General features: G+C 50.5%; 1 protein-coding gene across 10 annotated transcripts; it reads left to right on the top strand.

The window, feature by feature from the left end:
* The first annotated feature begins 2,084 nt into the window (after nucleotides 1-2,084).
* LOC105493906 (histone deacetylase 6) lies at nucleotides 2,085-26,689 on the top strand. Of its 10 annotated transcripts, none has more exons than XM_071089023.1 (29): nucleotides 2,087-2,245; nucleotides 2,978-3,100; nucleotides 3,186-3,314; nucleotides 3,445-3,533; nucleotides 6,368-6,452; nucleotides 6,562-6,602; nucleotides 7,667-7,763; nucleotides 7,908-8,005; nucleotides 9,649-9,753; nucleotides 9,874-9,942; nucleotides 16,424-16,550; nucleotides 16,660-16,725; nucleotides 16,820-16,879; nucleotides 16,948-17,037; nucleotides 17,377-17,483; nucleotides 17,573-17,652; nucleotides 17,881-18,049; nucleotides 18,138-18,266; nucleotides 18,462-18,630; nucleotides 19,327-19,460; nucleotides 20,041-20,109; nucleotides 20,221-20,413; nucleotides 21,818-21,967; nucleotides 24,340-24,514; nucleotides 24,632-25,308; nucleotides 25,392-25,505; nucleotides 25,636-25,782; nucleotides 25,870-25,998; nucleotides 26,250-26,619. In XM_071089023.1, exons 1-29 carry the CDS (start codon nucleotides 2,150-2,152, stop codon nucleotides 26,316-26,318), a joined length of 3,786 nt encoding a protein of 1,261 aa, XP_070945124.1. In that variant the 5' UTR covers nucleotides 2,087-2,149; the 3' UTR covers nucleotides 26,319-26,619. The 10 variants fall into 10 exon arrangements, with proteins under 10 accessions (XP_070945125.1, XP_070945124.1, XP_070945122.1 ...); XM_071089021.1 differs by having other exon boundaries at nucleotides 2,087-2,335; XM_071089022.1 differs by having other exon boundaries at nucleotides 2,088-2,335; nucleotides 17,573-17,640; nucleotides 26,250-26,689.

Here is a 26,689-nt window from a genome sequence, read left to right as displayed (position 1 = left end):
TTGGGCAACATGGCAAGACCCCATCTCTATAAAGAAAAAAAAATTAGGCAGGCACGGTGGCATGCACTTGTAGTCCCAGCTACTCGGGAGGCTGAGGTGGGAAGATAGCTTGAGCCCAAGAGGTTCAAGCTGCAGTGAGCCGTGTTCACACCACTGCACTCCAGCCTAGACAACAGGGTGAGACCCTGTCCCGTCTCCAAAAAAAAAAAAAAAAAAAAAGCTTAATCCTGAACTTGTACAGGAACAGGAACCCATAGTCTGGAGCTCTCTAGAAACCCCTGCTTGATTCAGTAAAGGAACAATAATATAGAAACCATAGGAATCCCTGGAATCCCTGTCCTCACTCTGTCTGATCAAGAGGATCAGAGGGCACATTTGAAATGACCCACCAGAGGTACACTAGAAGTGACCTGACCCTGCCCATGAATCCCTGTCCTCACACACCTCACACAAAAGGAAAAAAGGCCCCTTCCCTCAATCCTGTAAAAGAATCCCAGCCAGATAGAGAAGATCTAGGCCTGACACTACAGCACAGACCGGCAAACTACGGCATTCAAGCCAAAGCCAGACTGTGGGCTGTTTTACATTTTTAAGTTGTGTTTTAAAAAGAGAGAGAAAAAAAGAAAAATGCCACTGAGACCGTATGTGGCCTGCAAATCCTAAGATGTTTACTCTCTGTCCCTTTATAAAGTTTGCTGACCCCTGCTCTACAGACACCTCTCTTCTGATCCAACAGAAAAATGGGCCTTGACCCTTTGCAAGACTCCCTACTCTTTTAGGCTGCAGGTATCACAACTGTAAAATTTTTTGTACTGTGTTATCATTGTATGTGTTTTCTTTGGTGAGTGTAGGGGTTTAAAGGTCTTAGGTCTGCAACTCTTTTGCGCTGAGACAAAAGATAGGTTCAGGTAGGAGGGGTGAAAGGGAATCGGCGTCAGGAACTGCCATCAAGAGGATTAGAGGGCACAGCTACGGGGCGGTGAGACCGTCAATCTGTCAGTCTGATGCTGAACCCTCGAACTGCTTATCTCTCTGGTCCCAGCTTATAGCCTGGTAGGAAATGGTGGAGAATGAGAGAGGGAGATTAGAGGACAAACCGGCCTCCTGCAGAGCTGACATTCAGACACGGAGTGGGAGTTGCGGGGGAGACAGGGTGCCCAGGGACAGCTCCCCAGACTCACACACACTTTCTATTACTGCTTGGGAGCAGTGGTTACCCGTTGGAGGGGGCAGATAGGGAGAGCTGCTGCCCATGAGAACTCCCCTCCTCAAGTCCATTCTGGCCCTGGGCACTATTATTATCACAACTTTCCAGATGAGGAAACGGAGCACAGAGCTGTTCAGTAACTTGCCCAAGGTCACATGGTTAAGTCCCGTAACCTCAGTTTCCTTATCTGCAAAGCAGTCTTAATAATGGGAACTACCTCATAGAATTGTGGTTTACAACGATGCCTGTCACATAATACTTGCTATCATTACCATTCCCTGCCCCCACTAAGACTCCTTCCACCCGGAATATTGCGGCAGAATATTAATAGCTAACATTCGGCGAGTGCTTCCTGTGTACCACCGTAGTGAATATTAACTTGGAAAATCCTCACAACATTTAGCATCGTCACCACGCCCATTTTGGCCGCCGCCAGCCAAAATCCAGTGGCAACCTCGCTCTCGACCCAGCCACAACCAGCCCGCCCGCTCTACGTCATCACGGCGTGTCGCGCGGGAAGTCGCGGGGAAAAGAGAAGACGCCCCTTCCTAATTCCCTCGCTTCCTTGCTTCCTTTCGCGACACCGCCGGCCCGAAGGGCTCTTAAGTGACTGGACAGGGACGGAGGGGCGGCGACTATGGCATCCAGGACGACAGCGACGGTAGCCGAAGCACGGGAAAGCTTGCGCCTCAGCCCCGTTGGGAAGTGCCGGCGCCTGCGTTTTACGCAAGCGCAGCACAGCTGGCGTAGCACGCCGACGCACCGCCCCGACGCCTGTGAGCTCGCGAGAGGTGTGGCTCAGCACAGCTGGCGTAGCACGCTGGCGCGCTCCCCCGCCGCCTGTGAGCTCGCGAGAGGTGTGGCTCGCGCGAGGGGCGCGGCCTTGAGGCACGCTCCCCTCTGGAGGCGGGATCTGGGCGGGCAGTCGAGAGACCAGGCCCAATGGAAAAGAAAGGCCAGGGCGCTCGCGTCCCCACGGGTCGCCAGAAACTTGGCGGAGCGAGCCAAGGGCGGAGTTTGAGAAAGGGGCTGCGTCCAGTGAGTGGAGCGGCGAGTACAGCGCGTCGACGGCGGAGGCGGGAAGGGGGCGGAGGCCGACCGAAGGCGGCTAGGGACTGGCTGAAGGGGGTTAGCGAAACGTTAGCGGTCGGGTCTGGGCAGGGGGTGGAGCTGGTTGAAGGAACGGGGCAGTCCCCTGAGGAGCGGGGCTGGTTGAAACGCTAGGGGCGGGATCTGGCGGAGTGGAAGGTACCGGTCCGGCCCGATGAGGGGTGGAGTTAAGTGAATCGTTAAGGGTGGAGCCGGGGCCGGGGCCGGGGCCGGGGCCGGGGCCGGCTGAGTGAGAGGGTGGGTGATTATCCCGGGAGGTAGGCCGAAAGGGCAGATTCGTGAAGGAATGGGGTCTGGGCCGGGCTTAGAGGGTCTGGGAATGGGGTTTAGGAGAGTGGAAGGGGCGGTGATTGGTTGGAAAGGGCAGGCCCTAAAACGGACTGAGTGAGCCAGGGGGCTCATTGCTCAGTGAAAGGGCAAGACTAGGGAAAGAGAATCCTGTAAAAGGGGTGGAGTCTAGCGGACCGGGCGGGGCCAGGTAGAATGGCCACCTGAGTGGAGGGAGAAGGCCTGAGAGAGGCGGAGTTTGGAAGGCTGTGGAGAATCAGATCGTGTAAGGAAAGGAATCTAATAGAGGGGGCGGAGCCTGGAAAAGGGCAGAGAGGTGGGGTCCTCAGGGCACACTAGCCCCCTCACATACCCACGCTCCCACCTCTCCAGAACCGCGGCAGGGGTCAAGCCTCCTCAACTATGACCTCAACCGGCCAGGATTCTACCACAACCAGGCAGCGAAGAAGTAGGCAGAACCCCCAATCTCCCCCTCAGGACTCCAGTGTCACTTCGGTGAGGCCCTAGACCCGCCCTCATGAGGGGGAGAGGGAGCAAGTTGGTCATTCCCTGGACTCTGACCCTTCTCTCTGATTCACAGAAGCGAAACATTAAAAAGGGAGCCGTTCCCCGCTCCATCCCCAATCTAGCGGAGGTAAAGAAGAAAGGCAAAATGAAGAAGCTCGGCCAAGCAATGGAAGAAGACCTAATCGCGGGACTGCAAGGGATGGTGAGCAGGGCCTGGCTGCAGTTTAGACTCCTATGACAATCAAAACCCAAAGGTTCCCAACCCTGGACAGTTCCCTCTGACTCAGGGCCTGAAGTGGATCTGTATGTCCTTTTTTTTTTTTCCTCTGCAGGATCTGAACCTTGAGGCTGAAGCACTGGCTGGCACTGGCTTGGTGTTGGATGAGCAGTTAAATGAATTCCATTGCCTCTGGGATGACAGGTGAGGCTGGGTCCTCCAGGCTGTCTCCAAAACACAAAAATACACACATTTAGAGCCCATTAGCAAGAATAAATCCTTTCTTACCCCAGCCTGGATACTGGAAGCAGATGATTTGGAGAGGTAGGGCTCACACTTGAAAGGGTTCTTCTGTGTAGCTAACAAACATTTATTGCCTGTTGTGTGCCAAGAGTTGGTGATACAAATGTACCAAACAATAGACAGGGTCCTTTCTCTAGGAGCGGATTGATGAGTAGGAGGGCAGATCATTAAACAGCCAAGAGCAGTATGATGTGTTTAATGAAAACAGACTAAAGACCAGGGGATTCAAGGGTGTATAAAAGAGGATCCTAAACTAGTATCCAGGCTTCCCAGAAGGCTTTATAGAGGAAGAGACGTTTGTACTGAAACAGAAGGATGAAACCTCCCATTTGCTTTACTTTTCAAAAAGAATCAGCAAATCTTTTTGACTATATGTTCTGACCTCTCCTCACCACCTCCACTGCCACCATCATCATCACTCACCTAGACTTGCAGAAGCCTCCTCCGTGGTCCCCTGCTTCCAGCCTCACCTCTATTGTCTGTTCATGCAGCAACCTAAAAAAATACGTATGAGATGATGTCTTTGTTAAAATACTTTAAGGAGGCCGGGCACAGTGGCTCACGCCTATAATGCCAGCACTTTGGGGGACCAAGGCAGGTGGATCACTTGAGGTCAGGAGTTCGAGACCGGTCTGACCAACGCAGTGAAACACCATCTCTACTAAAAATACAAAAATTAGCCGGGCGGGCCGGGCGCGGTGGCTCAAGCCTGTAATCCCAGCACTTTGGGAGGCCGAGACGGGCGGATCACGAGGTCAGGAGATCGAGACCATCCTGGCTAACACAGTGAAACCCCGTCTCTACTAAAAATACAAAAAAAACTAGCCGGGCGTGGTGGCGGGTGCCTGTAGTCCCAGCTACTCGGGAGGCTGAGGCCGGAGAATGGCGTAAACCCGGGAGGCGGAGCTTGCAGTGAGCTGAGATCCGGCCACTGCACTCCAGCCTGGGTGGCAGAGCGAGACTCCGTCTCAAAAAAAAAAAAAATTAGCCGGGCGTGGTGGCACGCACCTGTAATCCTAGCTACTTGGGAGGCTGAGGCAGGAGAATCACTTGAACCTGGCAGGCGGAGGTTGCAGTGAGCCGAGATTGTGCCATTGTACCCCAGCCTGGGCAACAAGAGCAAAACTCTGTCTCAAAAAAAAAAAAAAAAAATGCTATAAGGGCAAACTGTTGCCCTCAAGGTAAAGTCCAAATTCTTCATCGTGGCCTCGAAGGTTCCACATGATCTGGCTCCACATCACTTTGTGACCTCATCAGCCAATCCTCCTCACCCACACTAGTCCCCTTGTTCTTCCAACATGCCAGGCACCCTCTTACCTCTGGTCTGTACCCTGACCAACCCCTTTCCCAGAGATTCTTTTCGACCTTCTCTTCCAGCTACCTTTCACATCCCAATGAGACTTTCTCAGAGAAGGTTTTGCCTGACCAAACCCTACCCCAGTACCTGATCTTATTTTCCTAGCCCATGACATTGTTTGCTAATTGTCATACTTGTGTGTTTACCAATTAATATCTATATCCCTTATCCCAACCTAAGAGTAACTTACTATGGGAAAAGACTTCTTTTATGGAATACCTATTTACCATCTATTGAGGAGCTAGGAATGCAGCAGTAAACAAAACAAACAAAAGCCCGTGCCTTCAGGGAAAAGGGGGAAGACAGACAATAAATAAACGAAAAGTAAATGATGCACTGTGGTAGAAAAGGGCAGTGTTATGGAGAAGCAGTAAAGGGAGGATAGTAGGAGAAAGTACAGTGGAGGAGACTTCAATTTTCAATACGCTGGTCAGGGCAGGCCTCACTGACATTCGAGCAGGGATCTGAAGAGGTGAGGGAGTAAGTCATGGAGACAGTTGGAGGAAGAGTATTCTGGGCAGGGCTGGGGGGGCAGCTAGAGTAAAGTTCTAGGGCTGGCTGAAGAGTATTTGGTTCGACTGAGAACCAGGGAAGAGACCAGTGTAGGTGAAGCGAAGCAAAGGAAAGAAAGAGGGGTAGGAGATGGGGTCAGAGAGGTGATGGAGAACAGACAGTTTTGGGCCTTCTGGGCATGGGAAATACTTTGGCTTTTACTCAGAATGGGATGGGAGCCTCAAAAAAAAAATGGGACATGAACTGATTAGGGTTTTAACCAGTGTCTGGCTGTCATGCACAGAAAGGACTGTTGAGGTGGCGAGGGTCGAAGCAGGGAGGCCGAGGAGATGCCACCACAGCCCAGGCAGGAGGGTATAGTAGTAGCAGTGGCAGTGGTGAGGAGAGGGTCACACTCCAGAGCTGATGGAAGGCAGGACTGACACCACAGTTTTGGTTTTTTTTTTTTTTTTTTTTTTTTTTTTTGAGACAGAGTCTCACTCTGTCGCCCAGGCTGGAGTGCAGTGGCCGGATCTCGGCTCACTGCAAGCTCCGCCTCCCGGGTTTACGCCATTCTCCTGCCTCAGCCTCCCGAGTAGCTGGGACTACAGGCGCCCGCCACCTCGCCCGGCTAGTTTTTTGTATTTTTTAGTAGAGATGGGGTTTCACTGTGTTAGCCAGGATGGTCTCGATCTCCTGACCTCGTGATCCGCCCGTCTCGGCCTCCCAAAGTGCTGGGATTACAGGCTTGAGCCACCACGCCCGGCCTCACACCACAGTTTTGGGGTAAGCAGCTGTGGAAGGGTGGATGGGGAGATGTGGAGAGAGCAGATGTGGAGCTCCCCAGTGTCCCCATGCATCTGTGACTGTGTCTCCATCTCCCCAGCTTCCCGGAAGGCCCTGAGCGGCTCCATGCCATCAAAGAGCAACTGATCCAGGAGGGCCTCCTAGATCGCTGTGTGTCCTTTCAGGTAAGGCCCCCAAGCCAACACTCTGGGTAAAGGGCAGGGAGCTGACCTGACCTGGGCTCAGCCCATGCCTTAACCCTTTATCCCGCCTTTATTCCTCATCTCTCCCCAGGCCCGGTTTGCTGAAAAGGAAGAGCTGATGTTGGTTCACAGGTGAAGGCTTGGGAGCCTTGTAGGGATGGGGAGGAGCCTGCCCTGGACAAACCAGGGCAAGCTAAACGCTTTGGGAAGGAATGTCATGGTCTCTGTGGCCAGCCTTGGGCAAGTCGCTGAGCCTCTCTGAATCTATGTCATCACCTGTAACAAGGGAACCAGTAAACTTAAGTTCCTCAGGAGAGTTCGATGTGTGTCAGGTGCTTAGAACAGGGCCTGATGTATCATCAGTCCATCATGAGCTATTACTGTTATCATGATCTGATTGAACAGATGGTGGATGTGTGGACAGAGTGATCGGGTGGATGTGTGGATGTGTGGACAGAGTGATGGTGGATGTGTGGACAGTTTCCCCAGGGGCTGCAGGAACCCAGATTTAGAGGCCTGGTGCTGTGTGGCTCGAGGAAAGCTAGCTTGGCAGAGTGGGTATCTGAGCTGAGCTTTTTTTTTTTTTTTTTTTTTTTTTTTGAGACGGAGTCTCGCTCTGCCGCCCAGGCTGGAGTGCAGTGGCCGGATCTCAGCTCACTGCAAGCTCCGCCTCCCGGGTTCACGCCATTCTCCTGCCTCAGCCTCCCGAGTAGTTGGGACTACAGGCGCCCGCCACCGCGCCCGGCTAGTTTTTTGTATTTTTTAGTAGAGACGGGGTTTCACCGTGTTAGCCAGGATGGTCTCGATCTCCCGACCTCGTGATCCGCCCGTCTCGGCCTCCCAAAGTGCTGGGATTACAGGCTTGAGCCACCGCGCCCGGCCTGAGCTGAGCTTTAAGAGGAGAAAAAGAGTGAGTCAGATGAAGAGGGTGACTGAGGGAAGGGAAGAACAGACAGCTAGACAAGAGTGGCCAAAGGCCTGAAAGTAGGATTTGGTATGGCTAGAGCAGGGGAGCAGAGAATATTACTGGAACTGAGGCGGGCTAGGGAAGAAACAGAATGTATCTTAAATCCCGGCTATTCCTTCAGGTTGACAGTTGGGGGAGCCGAGCCCTAATTTGACCAGGGGTTTGGTGTGTGGACGGCTCAGGTGGGGAAGAGACAGGGCCCTGAATCTCATCTCCCATCTGTGTCTAGCCTAGAATATATTGATCTGATGGAAACAACTCAGTACATGAATGAGGGAGAACTCCGCGTCCTAGCAGACACTTACGACTCAGTTTATCTGCATCCGGTATGGATGAGAACTGTGGGGGCAGGGAATGGTGGCAATCTTGGGGTCCCTATCCCTATGCCCACCCCACCCTGGGGCAAGCAGCTGAGTGGATAGGGCTGTTCTCTCCCTCACTCCCTCTCTGGCTCCCCACTGTCTCTCCAGAACTCATACTCCTGTGCCTGCCTGGCCTCAGGCTCTGTCCTCAGGCTGGTGGATGCGGTCCTGGGGGCTGAGATCCGGAATGGCATGGCCATCATTAGGTAGGACTCTCCAGCATTTGACTTTTTACATTGTTTTAAAGTCCTTCCTTCAAGTGTAAAATGTATTGATATGGGTAATATATTCATGTGATTCAAGAATCCAAAGGTACAAAAGAGAATATAATTAAAAATCTGTCTCCCATCCTTGTCACCCAGACACCTGCCTCCTCTCATGGGAGGTAGTCATTGGAACCACTGACTCATGTGTCCTCCCACAAAGTCTTATTCAAGAAATAAATACCATATTTCATTGATTCTAAGGTGTACATTTTTTCATATCTGTAACATCTTGAAATCCAGATGCATCTTATAAACAGTGACATCTCAGAATTCCATTGGCAGTATTTTCTGCTTTGTTTTTGGCATGTAAAATCATGGTACATCTTATCATCGTTGGCATCCCAGAATTGATGAAATGCAAAAGGTTTCTCCTCCCTCCCCTGTTTTTAACCACAAATGGTAGTAACACGACATACTCCCTTTGTACCATCTTTTCACTTACACATCTTGGAAACCTTTCTCTGACAGCATGTATCTTGGAGCCCGGTAGAACACCATTGTGTAAATGTACTCTTTGTTAATCAGCTCCCGACTAATGGGCATTTTGGTTCTCCTCAGTCATTTGCTGTTTTAAAAAAAATGCTACAGCAGGCCGGGCGCGGTGACTCAAGCCTGTAATCCCAGCACTTTGGTAGGCCGAGATGGCTGGATCACGAGGTCAGGAGATTGAGACCATCCTGGCTAACACACTGAAACCCCGTCTCTACTAAAAAAATACAAAAAACTAGCTGGGCGAGGTGGCGGGCGCCTGTAGTCCCAGCTACTCGGGAGGCTGAGGCAAGAGAATGGCATAAACCTGGGAGGCGGAGCTTGCAGTGAGCTGAGATCCGGCCACTACACTCCAGCCTGGGCGACAGAGCGAGACTCCGTCTCAAAAAAAAAAAAAAGAAAAAATGCTACAGCAAATATACTAGTACCTTTATAAAAATAAAATGTTATTTTATACTAACATAAAATAAAAATGTTACTTCACCCTTTTTAAAATATAGGTCGTGGGCTAAGTTCCTGCAACAGAGTGACTGGGTTTGAGAATGTATGCATTGATCATTTTATTTTTATTTTTATGTATTATTTATTTTTTGGAGACGGAGTCTTGCTCTGTCACCAGGCTGGAGTGCAGTGGCGCAATCTTGGCTCACTGCAACCTCCGCCTCCTGGGTTCAAGTGATTCTCCTGCCTCAACCTCCCGAGTAGCTGGGACTACAGGTGCCCGCCACCACATCTGGCTAGTTGTTTGTATTTTTAGTAGAGACAGGGTTTCACCATGTTGGTCAGGATGGTCTCGATCTCTTGACCTCGTGATCCACCCGCCTCGGCCTACCAAAGTGCTGGGATTACAGGCGTGAGCCATCATGCCCGGCCTTTATCATTTTAATGAACATTTTCAAATCTCCTTTGGAAACAGAGGGGTAGATTGGCAGGGGGTGAGAGTTTGAGGGGCTCCATTACTCAGTTCCCGGCAGATTTTTAGGCATCAGCATTAAAGGAATTGGTGGTCCAGGATTAGAGAGCAGGGGATAGTATGTCTCTGAAGAGGAGGACCCCTCACACACTCCAGGCTGTTACTTTCTTGTCTTGCCCAGGCCTCCTGGACATCACGCCCAGCACAGTCTTATGGATGGCTATTGCATGTTCAACCACGTGGCTGTGGCAGCCCGCTATGCTCAACAGAAACACCGCATCCGGAGGTCAGCAGCAGAGGGCAGATGTGATGGGGGTGGCATGGGGTGGGGTGTCCTGCTCTGGGCTCTTCCCCCAGATTCACCTTGATCCCCTTGCACAGAGTCCCCTCTCTCTCCTGCTCCTAGGGTCCTTATCGTAGATTGGGATGTGCACCACGGTCAAGGAACACAGTTCACCTTCGACCAGGACCCCAGGTATACCCCAACTCCCACCTAGGTGCTAGACTCCCAGCCACCTCCCACCCTTACAGACCCAGCCAGAAGGGGTCCAGAGGGAGGAAAAAGCATTCACATTCATGGGGCCTATCCTGGGATCAGGATCTGTGCTACTTTCTGTGTGTCTGCCGTCTCTCCTAATTTCACTCTGAGGCAGGGACTGTTGGGTTCCCCATTTTACAGATAGGGGGACTGAGGCTTATAGGTTAAGAGGTCACACAGAGAAGAACTGGGAGAGATGGGATTTGACCCACAAATATTTGAAGATCTTATTCACTGATTAACCCTTGAGTTGGAGTGAACCTCAAATTAGTGCTTTATTTTTTCTGATTAGGATAATGCTTCAAATTTGTTTATCCTTTCAGTAGATAGTAAAAAATAAATATAAATAAATAACAAACTATTTGTTTAAAGAAATTAAATAATACAGAAGTGTCTGAAGTAGTGAGTCTCCTCTAATTTCCATTACCTCAAAATAAGTGTTGACAGTTTAGGTTATATCCTTACAGATTTTTTTCTACAGATGTCTGAATTTTTATTATTATTATAATTATTAATAACACTGCCTAATGGAATAATTCTCCCCATGTTCTTCGACAACTTGCTTTATTCATTTAACAGCATATCTGGGACATTTCTCCATGTTAGTACCCCTTAAAGTATCTTGTTCTTTGTAGTATTCAATTTTATGACTGTACTTCTGGTTATTTAACACCAGGACTTTTAAGATGCTTCCCAGTTTTTGCTATTACAGGCACTTCTACTGTGAATAGGCTAGTAAATATGTAATTCTGCACTTCTCTGAGTCTATCTGTAGGATGAATTTCTAACAGTGGATTGCTTGGGCCAAAAAGTCAGCATACTTTAAAGTCTGGTATACACTGTCTGACTTCCCTCCAGGAGGGGACCATTTTACCCTTCCTGCAGAAAGTGATTGAGCAAGTCCTTGTGAGTAGGGGACATTACTAAGTACGGGTTGATTATCCCTTATATGAAGTGCTTGGAACCAGAAGTATTTCAAATTTCAGATTTTTTCAGATTTTGAAATATTTATATTATATTTAGTGGTTGAGCATCCCTAATCTGAAAACCCAAAATCCAAAATATCCCAGTGAGCATTTTCTTTGAGCATCATGTTGGCCTTCAAAAACTTTAGGATTTTAGGGCCAGGCGCGGTAGCTCATGCCTGTAATCCCAGTACTTTGGGAGGCTGAGGCAGGTGGATCACCTGAGGTCAGGAATTCAAGATCAGCTTGGCCAACATGGTGAAGCCCTGTCTCTACAAAAACACAGAAAAATTAGCCAGGCGTGGTGGCACACACCTGTATTTCCAGCTACTCAGGAGGCTGAGGCAGGAGAATCACTTGAACCCAGGAGGCAGAGGTTGCAGTGAGCTGAGATCACACCACTGCACTCCAGCCTGGGTGATAGACCGAGACCCTATCTAAAAAAAAAAAAAAAAAAAAAAAATGTTTAGGATTTTACAGCATTTCAGATTTCTAGATTAGGGATGCTCAACCTGTAGTAGTTGTTTTATCTAGCCTTCTACCCAGCTGACTACAGGGAATCCACTTATCCAAGACATTTTACATCTGAAGAATCTAAGCCGGGCGCGGTGGCTCAAGCCTGTAATCCCAGCACTTTGGGAGGCTGAGACGGGCGGATCACAAGGTCAGGAGATCGAGACCATCCTGGCTAACACGGTGAAACCCCGTCTCTACTAAAAAATACAAAAAACTAGCCGGGCGAGGTGGCGGGCGCCTGTGGTCCCAGCTACTCCGGAGGCTGAGGCAGGAGAATGGCGTAAACCCGGGAGGCGGAGCTTGCAGTGAGCTGAGATCCGGCCACTGCACTCCAGCCTGGGTGACAGAGCCAGACTCAGTCTCAAAAAAAAGACAAAAAAAAAAAACAAAAAACAAAACAAAAAAAAAGAATCCAATTTAGGTTGGTTGTTCTCTAGACATTGCTTTACTATTTTCCAGCATTCAGTGTTCCTGACAGGTGTCTGCTTTTCATTCCTTTACAAGTAATCTACTTTCTGCTCTGCAAGGTTATCTTGGTGTTCTTTTTTCTTTCTTTCTTTCTTTTTTTTTATTAGATAGGGTATCACTCTGTCACCCAGGCTGGAGTATAGTAGCGAGATCATAGCCCACTGTAACCTCAAACTCCTGGGCTCAAGCAATCCTCCTGCCTCAGCCTCCCAAGTAGCTAGGACTGCAGGCATGTGCCACCACACCCAGCTAATTTTTTAAATTATTTGTAGAGACAGGGTCTCACTATGTTGCCCAGACTGGTCTCAAACTCCTGACCTCAGGTGTCCTCCCACTGCAACCTCCCAAAGCACTGGGATTACAGGCATGAGCCACTGTACCTAGCCTTGATGTTCTAAACTTTTACCCTGGCCTTTTCACTCTGCTCAGTAGTAGGTAGACATTTTACATCTGAAGATTCATGCTTTTCTTAAATTCTTGGAAATTATTCTCTATTAGATCTTTGATAATTTCTTCTTTGTTTTCTCTGTTCTCATTCTAGGACTTCTGTTAGTCAGATGTTAGACTTCCTGGGTTGATCCTCTATGTCTATCTCTTTTTGAGTTTTTTTTTATTTATTTGAGACAAGGTCTTGCTCTGTTGCCCAGGCTGGAGTACAGTGGCACAAATGTGACTGACTGCAGTCTCGACCTCCCGAGCTCAAGCAATCCTCATGTCTCAGCCTCCTGAGTAGCTGGGACTACAGGTGCACACCAGCATACCCAGCTAATTTTTTAATCTTCTGTAGAGACGGGGTCTCACCATATTGCCCAGGCTTCTTATTTTTTATCTCATGTTTTCTGTCTCTTTTTTCTTTTGCTGTGACCTGGGAGATTTTGTCAACTTTATCCTCAAGCCCTTCTGTTGAATTATGTATTTAGATATTCTGTTAAACTCCAAAAGCTCTTTCTTCCTCTCTGTTTCTGTGCCCTCTCATTCCTGATCTTGTTTTTATAGAGTATGAATTAGAATTGCCAGCCGGGCGTGGTGGCTCATGCCTGTAATCTCAGCACTTTGGGAGGCCGAGGTGGGTGGATCACTTGAGGCCAGGAGTTCAAGACCAGCCTGGCCAACATGGTGAAACCCCATCTCTACTAAAAATACAAAAATTATCCAGACGTGATGGTGCGCACCTGTAATCCCAGCTACTCGGGAGGCTGAGGCAGGAGAATCACTTGAACACAGGAGGCGGAGGTTGCAGTGAGCCAAGATCGTGCCACTGCACTCGAGCCTGGGTGATAGAGGGACACCCTGTCTTTAAATAAAAAAAAAAAAAGAAGTGCCTTAAGTTTCTTCTGTTGTCTGAATTATGTCTCTTTATTCTGAGGCTGGTTGAATTATTTTTTCTTGGTCCTTCTCTTTTATGCTGATGGTTTCCCTCAAATGTCTAGCAATCCTTATTTGGCTATTTATACCCAAGAATGAAGGCCCATTGTAGGGAGCAGAGGACTACGCTGCTGCTGCGGTGTTTGTAGATCTGTTTTCCTGAAAGGCATTTCCCCAGAATGGGGACAGGGAATGTCCACTGACAGGTTGCAACGTTAGCGAGTGTGGGCAAGTACCCGGGCATTAGATGGGATCCTGCCAGATGTCAGAACAAAGGAGGCCTCTTCTTTGGGGTAGCATCTCTTTTCCCTCAGCCTTGCCAAAGGTGTGTCTGTTCTACTTACCTTTCCCAGTCTAGCTTTGGGCTTTGTTGGTCATCTCTACTGTTTTATTATGGTGGGTTTTTAATACTTCATTAATTTTTCTGGTTTTATCTTTATTATTTTTTTCCTACTACATTCTTTATTTTGTTCATTTCTGGCTTCTGGAATTGAATGCTTCAACATTTATCAACTCATTGGCCGATCTCATTTCATCTATACCTATACCCACTGCCCTCTTCCTGTTTTCCTTCAAAGCTAATCCCAGATACCTACCATATAATTTCTCCTGTAAATATTTCAGAATGCATCTCTAAAACATAAGTATACTTTTTTAGAAAAGCATTACCTTAGTATCAGTACCTGAAAATTAACAAGAATTATTTTCTCAATCTGCCAAGGGTCTGTCATTCAAAGAATTCTTTAATATCATTAATCATTCTTTTTGTTTGAATAAATGCATAGGAGGCTATAGCTGTGTGTTCTTTCATGGGTACACTATTGACTACACACACAGATGTGAAACATTGTGTGCACATTCAGTGCATTCTTCCTTATAAACAAACATGTGTAAACAAACAAACAAAAAGAACATGTCCATACCCTTGAATCTCCCAGCTCCCCATCTCTCAGTCTCTGAACTCCAGCAGCAGGGAGACAAACTGGACAGTCCTTAAAATTTGCTGTTGTGAAGACAAGGAAAGCAGATGATCTAAAACTAAGTAGTTAAAAGAAACAAATAACTTTGGTGCATTGGTGATTCGGTGGGGCTCTTCAGAAGGGATTTTGTGTGCATTGACCTGGATCTGTACTGGATTTCTCCAGAAAAGAAACCTCAGGTTATCTTGGGTGCCCCCTTATCCTGCTCAGCATGAGACAGAGCACCCTGGGGCTCCTGGAATCTCAAAGTCTACTTTCTAGAAATTCATTGAAGTCTCTTATTCTCTGACATCCTTTCTTCCACTCTCTCTTTCTGGGTTGCTGTTTATTTACAATTTCTTTACTGTATTTTGACCGGGGTGGTAGGAGGGTGAGGTAAACCCGTGCTATCAGTCCACCATTTAACTTGAAGGTGGTTGAACTTATTTTGAATTTCCCTTCTGTTTTCTTTTTAAACTTAGCTTCCTTGAGTGCTAGTTCTGTTGTTTGTTGACTTTGATAGCTCTCTTTTAGAGTCAGCTTTCTTCAGATCTTTTCTTTATTGCTGTCTTCCCCGATGATTTTTTTTTCTTTTTCTTTTCTTTTCTTTTCTTTTTTTCTTTTTTTGAGACAGTCACACTCTGTCGCCCGTCTCCCAGGCTGGAGTGCAGTGGCCCAATCTCAGCTCACTGCAACCTCCACCTCCTGGGTTCAAGCAATTCTCCTGCCTCTATCTCCCAAGTAGCTAGGATTACAGGCACATGCCACCACGCCCAGAAAATTTTTTGTATTTTTAGTAGAGATAGGGTTTCACCATGTTGGCCATGCTGGTCTCCAACTCCTGGCCTCTAGTGATCCGCCCACCTTGGCCTCCCAAAGTGCTGGGATTACAGGTGTGAGCTACCGCACCCGGCCCCTGATGATAATTTTTATGTCCTACTGTGTTTCTCTTCCTCTAATGATTAACTTACCAAAAGTTTAGAACCAAGATTTATCTATCAATGTCAAAAATAAAACAATCGTCCTCCACCCACTCAAGACCAGAGCTTTTGCATGTTTTTATTCCCAAATTCCAAGCTCTTTTCCCTCAATTTTAAGAATCTTTTTATATCACTTGCATTAAATTTCACAACTACATTATCAACACATTAAAATGTGACTCAAGTTTGTCTAGATTCAGTGCATACCACTATTTCTTGCATTTCCCTAAAAAAGCTGCCTTAGATCCTCTCTGGAACAAGGCAGGGGGTAAATGACCAGATAGAAGGATGGATGGATGATAGATTATTCATTTTGCTTTCCCCAGTCAGAATTAAGCCCTCCCATGGCCCCTTGCTGGGCTTTCTGTTAAAACACGTGCATCGCATCTTTTCAGTATCTATTTTGCATGTCGGTCCATCTCATCCCTCTGAGTGCTCACTCTCTTGCCTATAAAATAGAAGAAGTAGTAGAGGTGACCTGTAAGGCATTGGGGAGAAGGAATTGCCCTCTCACTGGCCTTGTGGCAGCCCCAGCCAGCACCCCGTCTCCAGTTCCACCCACAGAAGCAAGTCTCACCCCTTCCCCCCAGGTCTCTCTACTTCCTGCTAGAGAATCACCCAACTCCCCAGCCTGGCTTGAGGCTTTTTTCAGCCTTAGCTAGCTCCCCGCAGCTAAGAGCCCCATGCTCCATTTGGGACTCCAGTGTCACAGTGTTTGACCTGCTGTTACTACTACCTTTGTCATAGGGGCAGGTAGTGGGCAGACATGATCTAGAATACCCCACAGAGTCAGGAGCCCCCATGATCTGGGATAGACCCTAGAGCTGAGCCTGAAATTGGGTGGGCACTGAGGGGGCAGTGATGTTTGCTGAGGAAGAGGTTCTAGTGAGAGACTAAATGAATGAGTGAGTGAGGTAATGGATAAATAAAGATAAGAATGGATGAATGGTAAGATAATTAAATTGGTGACTGAATGTAAGGATAAATTAATGGAAGAATGGATTCATAGATTAAATAATTAATGGGGAAATTAATGAATGAGAGAATGAACGAGTGGTTGAATGGGGAAATGAGTGGTAGAGGAAACTGGCAACTGTTGGGTTGGGAGTGTCTGTGGGGATTGACTCTTCTCCAACTCTCTTACCTCTTTTTCTTCTGCCCCCAGTGTCCTCTATTTCTCCATCCACCGCTATGAGCAGGGTAGGTTCTGGCCCCACCTGAAGGCCTCTAACTGGTCCACCACAGGTTTCGGCCAAGGCCAAGGATATACCATCAATGTGCCTTGGAACCAGGTCAGCATCCACCCACCCTTTGTCCCCAAAGTGAGGCCCAGCCCCGCCCTTCTGTCAGCAGCTCGGGACAGGTGGCTGAACATCCCCCACTACACTCCTGTGTCTGCAGGTGGGGATGCGGGATGCTGACTACATTGCTGCTTTCTTGCACGTCCTGCTGCCAGTCGCCCTCGAGGTCCTGGGGGTCTGGGGTGTGTTGGGGGAGAGGAGTGGCCTTGAGGGTTAGGCCGTGAGGGCAGGTAGCCTCATGGAGTCTGTTCCCCCTTCAGTTCCAGCCTCAGCTGGTCCTGGTGGCTGCTGGATTTGATGCCCTGCAAGGGGACCCCAAGGTAAGGCAGGCTCCCTGGGGCGGCAGATGGGCTGCACGGAGCCAGACTGACCCTCCATGTCCCCCCAGGGTGAGATGGCCGCCACTCCGGCAGGGTTCGCCCAGCTAACCCACCTGCTCATGGGTCTGGCAGGAGGCAAGCTGATACTGTCTCTGGAGGTGAGTGACTCACCTTCGTCCCTCAGCCTGTGGATCCTGGAGGGCTTAAGAACGAAGCTTTCAAGTCCAAAAGGAGTTCCTGGCCCAGCATTTCACTTACTAGCTGGACAACCTTGCATAAGTCACTTCACTTCTTTGTGCCTCCGCTTTCCTTCTGTAAAACGAGCATAATAATGGTAATCACCTCATATCATTGTCCAGTGAATTCAATGAGGCCCCCTTCTAAGTTCCTTGTTGCTTGACATTTGGTATGCACTCTCTTATTATTATCATCATTATTGTTATTCCCTGGTCATGTCTGGTCCTTTCCTGATCCCCCTTCACAACTCCTTGCCCCAGGGTGGCTACAACCTCCGCGCCCTGGCTGAAGGTGTCAGTGCTTCGCTCCACACCCTTCTGGGAGACCCTTGCCCCATGCTGGAGTCACCTGGTGCCCCCTGCCGGAGGTGAGCCCCAGTGGAGGAGGGGAAAGCGGGAGCCTCACTGCCTGCCCACATTCCTTGACCTCATATTTTCTCCCTGCCCTGCCCTGCAGTGCCCAGGCTTCAGTCTCCTGTGCTCTGGAAGCCCTTGAGCCCTTCTGGGAGGTTCTTGTGAGATCAAGTAGGAAGTGGGGTATGGGCCTGGTGTGGGGTGGACGTGGGATGAGCCCTGGGGCAGACTGTCTTCGGACTTTCTCTGACTTTACTGGGCTGCCTTGGAGGTAGAGGGTCAGGCCCTCTCTCTCCCTGGGCCCTGGTTTCAGGCCTCCCACCCCATTTTCTATTTGGGGTCACCTGAGTTCCAGAGTATGACGGGGATTCAGAGTGAGAGGGTAGGACAAACGTGGCCTCCGCCTTGTAGCTGAGACCGTGGAGGGGGACAACATGGAGGAGGACAATGTAGAGGAGAATGAGGAGGAAGGACCCTGGGAGCCCCCTGTGCTCCCAATCCTGACGTGGCCAGTGCTACAGTCTCGCACAGGGCTGGTCTATGACCAAAGTATGATGAATCACTGCAACTTGTGGGACAGGTAGGCATTTGGAGGGCTGGATGAGTAGGTGTTGGGGGTCCCTCCCCATCAGGCACTAAGCCCCTACCTCTCATTTCCCCACTGCTAGCCACCACCCTGAGGTACCACAGCGCATCTTGCGGATCATGTGCCGTCTGGAGGAGCTGGGCCTTGCTGGGCGCTGCCTCACCCTGACACCGCGCCCCGCCACAGAGGCTGAGCTGCTCACCTGCCACAGGTCAGACCCTGGTGCCTGGGGTGGGTGGCTTCCCAGGACTGTGGATGAGGTCTCAGGGGCTGGAGCTTGGGTTTCCCCTCCCAGGGAGCTGCTGCAGGACTTGAGAGGGGCTGAAGTTCCTGTCTTGCGGGTGGGGTCCAGGGAGGGGATGGACCCTCCTCACTGTCCTGCCGGTGCGCCTCTCTGTACCTCCAGTGCTGAGTATGTGGGTCATCTCCGGGCCACAGAGAAAATGAAAACCCGGGAGCTGCACCGTGAGAGTTCCAACTTTGACTCCATCTACATCTGCCCCAGTACCTTCGCCTGTGCACAGCTTGCCACTGGCGCTGCCTGCCGCCTGGTGGAGGCTGTGCTCTCGGGAGAGGTGTGTCCTCTGGGCTGGGGAGAGGAGGACCTGGGGAGAATAGAAAAAGAGGGCCACCTGCTGTTTCTGGAGGCTCTGAGAGAGTCAAGCAGGGCCTGAGGAAAGGGGCCATGGGGAGGGGCACAGGAGGGGGCGGGCCTAGAGGCTGCAGTAATAATGGAAGGAACTGGAGAAAGGGAAGGGTGGCCAAGTGCGGTGGCTCACATCTGTAATCCTAGTGCTTTGAGAAGCTGAGGTGAGCTCAGGAGGTCAAGGCTGCAGTGAGCCATGATTGTGCCACTGCACTCTAGCCTGGGCAACAGAGTGAGACTCTGTGTCAAAAAAAAAAAAAAAAAAAAAGGTTGGGCACGGTGGCTCATGCCTGTAATCCCAGCACTTTGGGAGGCCGAGGCGGGCGGATCATGAGGTCAGGAGATCGAGACCATCCTGGGTAACACGGTGAAACCCTGTCTCTACTAAAAAACACACAAAAAATTAGCCGGGCGTGGCGGTGGGCGCCTGTAGTCCCAGCTACTCAGGAGACTGAGGCAGGAGAATGACGTAAACATGGGAGGCGGAGCTTGCAGTGAGCCTAGATAGCACCACTGCACTCCAGCCTGGGCGACAGAGCGAGAAAAAAAAAGAAGAAGGAAGAAAGGAAGGTGAGGGTGAGCTGGAGGGCAGGCTGTCCGATCTTAGCACCCTGCTGCTTCCTAGGTTCTGAATGGTGCTGCTGTGGTGCGTCCCCCAGGACACCACGCGGAGCAGGATGCAGCTTGCGGTTTTTGCTTTTTCAACTCCGTGGCTGTGGCTGCTCGCCATGCCCAGGCTATCAGTGGGCGTGCCCTGCGGTAAGGACTCCCTGGGGACCCCCCAAATCCTGATCCTTGTGGGGACCTGGATGCTCTCCCCAGCCCATTGCTTACTCATCATGCCCCATGGTCCAGCTCCCCAGGACTTCCCCAGAAAGAAGTAAGGGTACAGCCCTTACCCAGAGAAGGACTGAGGATGGAGCCTCTCAGTGCCTATTTAGATAGGACCCCCAGATCATATTACCTGGGTGCTTATAAAACAGGATTCAGGGTCCCACCCCAGCATTTCTGGCCTATAGCAGCTGCCTCGACAGAACCCAGGTCCAGGCTCCTGATGCATACTCCAGAAGACCCAAGAACCAGTCCCCAGCATTAGCTGCCCAAGGCGCAGGGTCCAGTTCCCTAGCAATGACCCAGAAGAGCCCAGGGCCCAGCCCCGAGCACTTGCTCAGGCCTACAGGGCAGCCCTCGGGAACCAGGATCAGACTTTTCTCCTTAACTGATAGGACTAGGGTCCTGCCACTCAGCACTAAATGCCCCTACAGACCCCAGGGGTCTGGCCCAGCCCTCTTCCAGGGGGTGAGTATCCTAGGTTACTGAGGTGCTGTCTTCTCCCCAGGATCCTGATTGTGGATTGGGATGTCCACCATGGTAATGGAACTCAGCACATGTTTGAGGATGACCCCAGGTAAGGGGCTGCAATCAGGGGCCGCAGTGTGATCAGGGAGGTGGGTGAGCACCTCAGGGGTACTGGAGCCCCTAACCAGCCATGGCCCCCTTCCTACCCCCTCCCCGGCAGTGTGCTATATGTGTCCCTGCACCGCTATGATCATGGCACCTTCTTCCCCATGGGGGATGAGGGTGCCAGCAGCCAGATCGGCCGGGCTGCTGGCACAGGCTTCACCGTCAACGTGGCATGGAACGGGCCCCGCATGGGTGACGCTGACTACCTAGCTGCCTGGCATCGCCTGGTGCTTCCCATTGCCTACGAGGTACAGCTCAGGATAGATTGCAGGATGTATGTGACATGCCTGTGCAGGTGGCAGCCTGGACCTGCCTCCTCAGCATGTGTGCGTCTGACTGCCAGGTGGCTGATGATATGAGACAGCCCATGGGTGATTAATGAGGCTACCGGGGCAATTGGTGACTGTGATCACTTTGTGTATTTGCCTGTGCACAGGTGACTATATGACTGCCTTCTCTGTGTGACACTATGTGGGTGACTATCTTGGCTGTGTGTGTGAGGGCCTTCTGACTATGCAGCAGTGGCCCGTGTCCTGGCTGGATCTGTGTTGTGTGTGTGCCATCACAAGTGCTTGAGTATGTGTGTGTGCGACTCTGTGCAGGCAGGTATTTCTCACCTTTTCTCTGTGTGATGGGTGTGATATTGTATGTCACTAAATGCAACCATCTCTGTGACAGCCTGTGTGGGACCCTCTGGATGTGAAAGGCTGTGTGTTACAGCAGTCACTGTCTGGCTGTCTGCCCTGGCTATTTATGTGTGTGTCTCTGACTGGGAGGTAGCTGCCTTCCCTCTGTGTGAGCTGGGGGGCTAGTGGCTTGCGTATGGCTGACTCTGGGAGGGAGGGCGGGGGTGTGAGCACCGCTCTGTCACCCTGGGCGCTGATGTGCATCTTTGGATCTGCACATGCGCGGGTGGCCAGGACAGCCTTCTGTATGTGTACAACTGTATGTGCAAGTAACCAGCTCTTGTGGACACACCAGAGTGCATGTCACCATTGTGGCTGTGTGGTAATGGCATGTGTATGTGACTCTGCAGGGTGGCTGTGGGTTATTGTCCTCTTTGAGAAACTATGTGTGTGTGTGTGTGTGTGTGTGTACATGACTAGTGCAGATATGTAGTACTGGTCTATATGGGACTGTGTGTGGCAGTACTTGTGGCTCTGTGTGACTATCTTCTCTGTGTGTGGCACTTGCATTGCCATCTTCCGTTATGGAAGTGTGCAAACACCTCTCTTTGACACTATGTATATAAAACCCTATATGTTGTGTATGTGTGTCCCACATTTGACCCTGGGGTGTGTGTGTGTAAGGACATGTCTCTGTCTCTCTGTTTTTCATGTCACTCTCTTGACGTCTGAGTCTGTCTCATGTCTCATGACTATGTCTCATGTCCCCATCTGTCCCTTTCTACTGTCTCCAGGTCTCTAAGTCTGCATCTGTTTCTTCTGAGTCTGTATTTCTTTTCTTCCCCTCTTCATTTTCAGTCTCTGCTTCTGCATCTCCCAGTCTGCAGATCCTGTGTCTCCATCTCTCTGACTGGCATCTCCATGTCTTCATTTGTCCTTTTCTCCATGTCTCTGGGTCGCCATCACTTACTATCTACCAAAAGCCCCCACCCTCATGCTTATACATCTCTTCTCTCCCTGCCTCAGTTTAACCCAGAACTGGTGCTGGTCTCAGCTGGCTTTGATGCTGCACGGGGGGACCCGCTGGGGGGCTGCCAGGTGTCACCTGAGGGTTATGCCCACCTCACCCACCTGCTGATGGGCCTTGCCAGTGGCCGCATTATCCTTATTCTAGAGGTAATTCTCTCTTGGTCCCTCTTCCCACAGTGGGAGGGTAGTTTGGAAATGTTGGCACCATCACTCAGGACAGTTTCCTGAAATCTCCTTTGAGTGTCCCTGCCTGGGATTGTTGGCACATACTGGGCAGTAATAAGAATAACAGCAACATTAACAGCCTTAATTGAGTGCTCACTATGTACAGAGCACTCTTCTGAGCACTTCATGTGTCTTATTCATTCAGTTACTTGGCAAGGCAGCCTTATGAGGTAGGGTCAGCTTACCTCATTTTCCTCTCTCAAGATCAGGGAAACTGAGGCACAAAGAGGTGTGATGACTAGCCTGAGATGGCACATTTACTGATGGCAGAACCAGGACTTGAACCCATGCAGCCTGGCTCCAGGGTTTATACTTTTTACTCTACCTAAACTGCCTCTAACAAGTTCCTGGGACAAAGGAAATTCACTGACCTTTGTAAATGGCCCAGTATCCCCATGCCCTGTGCCTCAGTTTCCTCATTTTTATGAGGCAGGCTAATCATGGAGGAATATCTGGCATATGGTAAATCTGAATCTGTTGGATCTGGTTTTTTGTTCTTTTGTTTTTCTTTTTCTTTTTTTTTTTTTTTGAGGCAGAGTCTCACTCTGTCACCCAGGCTGGACTGCAATGGCACGATCTCAGCTCACTGCAGCCTCCACCTCCTGGGTTCAAGTGATCCTCCTACCTCAGCCTCCTGAATCACTGGGATTACAGGCACCAGCCACCACGCTCGGCTAATTTTTGTAGTTTTAGTAGAGATGGGGTTTCACCATGTCTGCCAAGCTGGTCTTGAGCTCCTGGCCTCAAGAAATCCACCCACCTCAGCCTCCCAGAGTGCTGGAATTACAGGCGTGAGGCACCGCGCCTGGCCCCTGGTTACTGTTATGCATTGTTCAGATATTAATCGGCTCAGCAACCTTCTGTGCTCTTATTCTCTTTTCTTTTCTTTTCTTTTCTTTTTTGTTTTTTGTTTTTTTTGAGACGTTGTCTTGCTCTGTTGCCCAGGCTAGAGTGCAGTAGCGCAATCTCGGCTCACTGGGTTCAAGCAGTTCTCTGCCTCAGCCTCCCAAGTAGCTGGGATTACAGGTGCCTGCCACCACACCCAGCTAATTTTTTTGTATTTTTAGTAGAGATGGGGTTTCACCATGTTGGCCAGGCTGGTCTTGAACCCCTGACCTTGTGATCTACCCGCATCAGCCTCCCAAAGTGTTGGGATTACAGGCATGAGCGACCGTACCTGCCTCTTTTTTTTTCCTTATGAGACAAAGTCTTGCTCTGTCACCCAGGCTGGAGTGCAATGGCACAATCTCAGCTCACTGCAGCCTCCATCTCCTGGGCTCAAGCAATTCTCATGCCTCAGCCTCCCGACTAGCTGGGACTACAGGCACATGCCACCATGCCTGGCTAATTTTTGTATTTTTAGTAGAGATGGGGTTTCACCATGTTGGCCAGGCTGGTCTCAAACTCCTAACCTCAGGTAATCTGCCCGCCTCGGCCTCCCAAAGTGCTGGGATTATAGGGGTGAGCCACCATGCCTGGCCTGTGCTGTTATTTTCACCACTTTACAGATGAGGAAAATAAGTCACAGAGAAATTAATTGGCTTGCAAAAAGTCCCACTTACTGTGTGCCCAGTACTGCTTGTGACAGGACACGGTGGGAGTTAAGAACACAGATGACTCCATCAGAGAGCCCAAGTTCAAACCCCAGTGCTGCCTCTTCAGCTGTTATGACCTCGGACAAATCATCTAACCACTCTGATCCTCAGTTTCTTTATCTGTAAAAAGAATAGCAACTGGGATTCCTGTGGAATGTAAAAAAAAGTCAATACAGGAGTCCATGTGGAGAGGGAGTCCAGTTGTTCCTGTACTAGGTCAGGGCAGGGTCTTTTGTATGGATTCACAGCAGTCGTCTTGTGCAGGTCAGGTCAGTGGTTACTGTATGATGTGAGGCCAGGGGTTCCTGGACAGTGTGAAGACGGATTTCTGTATGGCATGAAGGCAAGTTCCTGTATAGATTGAGCACCTGTGGTTGTGAGGATTGAGTTAATATGCATGAAGTACTTAAAATCAGGTCTGGCACACAGCAAACAATAAATGTCAGCTGTTACTAATGCTTTTATCAGTATCGTTATCTTGCACTTTACATCACAATTTACTCCCCACAACAACCACCTTACACAATGGGTGCTGCCCATCTTACAGGTGTGGGTTCTGTTCACTTGTTCCCAGTACTCTCCCTCCCTCTCCAGACTTGCAGGGCTCAGTAGGGAGGATTGGGGAGGCAGGACATGTTGCCCTCCAAATTCCCCAATGAACCCCCACCGTACTTTTCCCTCCCCTTTTCCTTAACAAAGGGTGGCTATAACCTGACATCCATCTCAGAGTCCATGGCTGCCTGCACTCGCTCCCTCCTTGGAGACCCGCCACCCCTGCTGACCCTGCCACGGCCCCCTCTATCAGGGGCCCTGGCCTCAATCACTGAGACCATCCAAGTCCATCGCAGATACTGGCGCAGCTTACGGGTCATGAGTGAGTGGATTTGGGGGCGATGGAGGGAACTCAGGGAAGGAGGGGGCTGGGGGGCAGGGATTAGAGGCAGGAAGGAGGACAGTACCCACACTCAAGGATCTCCCTCCCTGGTTCCAGAGGTAGAAGACAGAGAGGGACCCTCCAGTTCTAAGTTGGTCACCAAGAAGGCACCCCAACCAGCCAAACCTAGGTTAGCTGAGCGGATGACCACACGAGAAAAGAAGGTTCTGGAAGCAGGCATGGGAAAGATCACCTCGGCATCATCTGGGGAAGAGTCCACTCCAGGCCAGACTAAGTCAGAGACAGCTGTGGTGGCCCTCACTCAGGACCAGTCCTCAGAGGCAGCCACAGGGGGAGCCACACTGGCCCAGACCATCTCTGAGGCAGCCGTTGGGGGAGCCATGCTGGGCCAGACCACCTCAGAGGAGGCTGTCGGGGGAGCCACTCCGGACCAGACCACCTCAGAGAAGACTGTGGGAGGAGCCACTCTGGACCAGACCACCTCAGAGGATGCTGTTGGGGGAGCCACGCTGGGCCAGACTACCTCAGAGGAGGCTGTAGGAGGAGCTACACTGGCCCAGACCACCTCGGAGGCAGCCATGGAGGGAGCCACACTGGACCAGACTACGTCAGAGGAGGCTCCAGGGGGCACCGAGCTGATCCAAACTCCTCTAGCCTCGAGCACAGACCACCAGACCCCCCCAACCTCACCTGTGCAGGGAACTACACCCCAGATATCTCCCAGTACACTGATTGAGAATCTCAGGACCTTGGAGCTAGGCAGCAAATCTCAGGTAAGGCCCACCACACCCAGGTAGGGGCAAGAAGGGGCAAGAATCAGGCTTCTCTGATACATCTCTTACTTCTGCGTGTCCAGGGGGCCTCAGAATCTCAGGCCCCAGGAGAGGAGAACCTACTAGGAGAGGCAGCTGGAGGTCAGGACATGGCTGATTCGATGCTGATGCAGGGAACTAGGGGCCTCACTGATCAGGTGAGCTCAGGCTGGGACTGTGGCTTCCTTCTCTTGCCACTTTGTGTCTCCAGGTAGGAGCATGTGATAAATAAACATATAATGGGGAGATGGGGTCTTCAGCTTACTCAGTTTCATCCACCCACTCCAGGCCATATTTTATGCTGTGACACCACTGCCCTGGTGTCCCCATTTGGTGGCAGTATGCCCCATACCTGCAGCAGGCCTAGACGTGACCCAACCTTGTGGGGACTGTGGAACAATCCAAGAGAATTGGGTGTGTCTCTCTTGCTATCAGGTATGGAGCAGAGGAAGGGGATGGGGCGGAGGTTGGAACTACAGGGGGGTGCTGACCCCCACCTGACACTCACACCCCCAACCTCAGGTCTACTGTGGTCGTTACATCAATGGCCACATGCTCCAACACCATGAAAATTCTGGACACCCGCTGGTCCTCAGCTACATCGACCTGTCAACCTGGTGTTACTACTGTCAGGCCTATGTCCACCACCAGGTGGGCCCTGGGTAGACCCTTCAACACGTGCACACTCACCCCCCACACACACACACCCCTTCTGTGATTGGGTAAAGGGAGACCACAGGCCCCTCTGCATGGCTGCCTCATGTGATTATTTTGCATGGGGCGGGGGCTGTGGGATAGTCCAGAAGACAGAGTGGTTGAGGGCTGGAGTGGGGGCAGCCCTGCAGCCGAGGTAGAGGGGTCCTCACTCTCTCTCACCTGCCCTATTCTTGCCTCCTCCTCAGGCTCTCCTAGATGTGAAGAACATCGCCCACCAGAACAAGTTTGGGGAGGATATGCCCCACCCACACTAAGCCCCAGAATATGGTCCCTCTTCACCTTCTGAGGCCCACGATAGACCAGCTGTAGCTCATTCCAGCCTGTACCTTGGATGAGGGGTAGCCTCCCACTGCATCCCATCCTGAATATCCTTTGCAACTCCCCAAGAGTGCTTATTTAAGTGTTAATACTTTTAAGAGAACTGCGACGATTAATTGTGGATCTCCCCCTGCCCATTGCCTGCTTGAGGGGTACCACTACTCCAACCCAGAAGGAAAGGGGGGCAGCTCAGTGGCCCCAAGAGGGAGCTGATATCACGAGGATAACATTGGCGGGAGGGGAGTTAACTGGCAGGTATGGCAAGGTTGCATATATAATAAAGTACAAGCTGTTAAAAAAACCTGGA

Source organism: Macaca nemestrina, chromosome X (assembly GCF_043159975.1).
Source record: "Macaca nemestrina isolate mMacNem1 chromosome X, mMacNem.hap1, whole genome shotgun sequence".
Taxonomy (NCBI): domain Eukaryota; kingdom Metazoa; phylum Chordata; class Mammalia; order Primates; family Cercopithecidae; genus Macaca; species Macaca nemestrina.
This window is presented reverse-complemented; position numbering and strand designations above follow the sequence as displayed.